Raw genomic sequence first — 2138 nt, 5'->3', positions numbered from 1 at the left:
GGAAGAAATTCTTACAAGGTCGTGCGTGACCTGAACATCTGTTTATTAGCAACTAGCAGCAGTGACTCATTTTCAAACAAATATGTTTTGGGGCTCTGCGCGAGCTCAACTTCTAAGCCAACATTGTCTCTTGATCCAGCACAAAGAGGAGAAGGGGGTGGCCCACTGTCTCTCCCATCACACAGGCAGGAAAACGGGGGGAAACAAACCAAAACTAACATCCCGGCTGATCACTTTGTTTCTTGCCTCAGTGTCTCTTGTGCTTTGGAGGGTGGTGATTTCTGCTGTAGGTTTCTGCCTGCACTCGCGAGGCAGCGAGGTGCCTACCCCATCCACAGCTGGCTCCTGTGTTCTGGAGAACAGAACTGGAGTCTGTGTTTCTTTATTAGTGAGATGTTGCCAGAAGCCAGAGAGTTCACATCTGACTCAGAACTTCCCCAAAGTTTGAGGACATGCAGATCATCTTCCCAACCCCCTTCTCAGATCCACATCCAGCGCAATCTGGATCCTGTCCCAGCAAGTTGATTTTTTCGGGAAATCACTTAACTCAGGCTTAAAATAGGAACTAATGACCATCTGTCCAGATTGCTTCATGCAGCAGTCACTGGTTTCTAATGGGTGTAAAGCACTAGCAGAAGACAAGACCATCATCACTCTGCCACATTTGCCCTTTCTGTGCTCTTACCTTCGAGTAGGTTTTTCCGCCCTTCAGCTCCTGTAAGGGGAGACAAAACAAACAGGAAAAACAGCTATTTTGTGTGCTGGGGAAACAGGGGGAAAGTCATTACTCAGTCCTGGAATTTGCTCTCAGGATTTCACAAACCTCTGTCTCTCAAGGGTTACCACCACCCTGGTTGCTCCCACCCTCTGTCAAGCACCCTTGCTGGAGAGAATGGCTCTGTTCGAGTCACATCCTGGCCCAAACAATCTTTCCTTCCCACCACTGTCCATGTGATTCTTCTTGCTGCCAAAAAAGCAGCTAGTAACCACCACCAGTACACTGGTAGTACTACCTGCCAGAAGCAGAAGCTAGATGCTGACCTTACGGACAGATACTCGGCAGATGCAGGGGTCCAGGAGTCCTGTGGCTGGGTTGGCACTCATTTTACACACAAAGGTGAATTTCTTTTTCCAGCGGACACAGTTTTCCTGAACTTCCTCCCTATGAGAATGCAAAAAAAAATACAGTCTTCAAATAAAGGTACAAAGCCAAATCAATCCCAACTATTAAGTACCGTTTTTAATGATTGGCAATGTGGCCTGTAAACATCCTCTACAACACAGCTTGGTCCACACCACCTGAAACTGCACCACACAAAGGTGTTACGTTAACATCAAGCTTTTCACTAGGCAATACAGGTAAAATCCACCTAGGTTACATGGAAGACTAATCAACTCACCAGCCGAGTTTGCCTTTAAAACTCTCACAAGCTCTCCGACATTTCCTGCTTAGCCGGTTTAGCTCATTCATCGTCCGGCTCGGACAGAGCCAGCCTGTGTAACCGAATTGGGCTGAAGGTTCGTGAGCTTATCGTCCTACGATGTGCCTGTTTTGTACAGCCTCTGTACAACAAATGTGCTATGTGTCCTGGACAGCTTGTCCTTCCCAATCCTGCTTCTTATGCTGGGACTAAGCCAGTGAGGATGGCCAGCTCGAGGGAGGACAAAAATGCACGTGGAAATGCTCCTGGGTGCATGCAGACGGGACCACGCCAAGCAAACACTGTGCCTCAAATCATGGGGGGGTGTGTGGGGGTGCGCGTTTCAGACCGTAAAGCAGCCTCAGCCAGGGAGGAGGCAGTTTTCCTTGCACAGCTTCTGAGCAGCCTACTCGCATCTCCACGGCAAGTGGAGAAGTGCATGGCTCCAGCATAGCCTGAGCCGCAGGAGGAAGAGAAGAGAAGAAAGCTTCCCGAGTGCAGGAATCGCTTCAGGTATAGCTTTGGCTTCTGCAGAGCCCTCAGGGGAAGCTGGATTTCACCCTTCAAAGGAGGCCAGTTCAAAGGAGGCCGGAAACGAGGTGTGGAGGCCCTTCCACGGGGCTCTGCTTCCCCACTGAGCCTCTGCAGGACCTGATCCATTTATGGCTCAGAGCTTGGTCCTCAGCCAATTAAGTTCTCAAAGTAATGAGGGCGGGG

General features: G+C 49.7%; 1 protein-coding gene across 1 annotated transcript in view; it reads right to left on the bottom strand.

The window, feature by feature from the left end:
• Nucleotides 1-2138, bottom strand: part of FAM102A (family with sequence similarity 102, member A) — a 33844-nt gene that overhangs the window by 11407 nt on the left and 20299 nt on the right. Inside the window, exons 2-3 of the mRNA XM_009319402.1 lie at nucleotides 1042-1162; nucleotides 686-715 (exon numbers count right to left, since the gene is read on the bottom strand). Of these exons, the coding sequence (XP_009317677.1) occupies nucleotides 686-715; nucleotides 1042-1162 (151 nt within the window). The remainder of the gene's footprint in view (nucleotides 1-685; nucleotides 716-1041; nucleotides 1163-2138) is intronic.

The sequence above is a fragment of the Pygoscelis adeliae genome, unplaced genomic scaffold (genome assembly GCF_000699105.1).
Source record: "Pygoscelis adeliae isolate BGI_AS28 unplaced genomic scaffold, ASM69910v1 Scaffold270, whole genome shotgun sequence".
In the NCBI taxonomy this organism is placed as follows: Eukaryota; Metazoa; Chordata; class Aves; order Sphenisciformes; family Spheniscidae; genus Pygoscelis; species Pygoscelis adeliae.
This window is presented reverse-complemented; position numbering and strand designations above follow the sequence as displayed.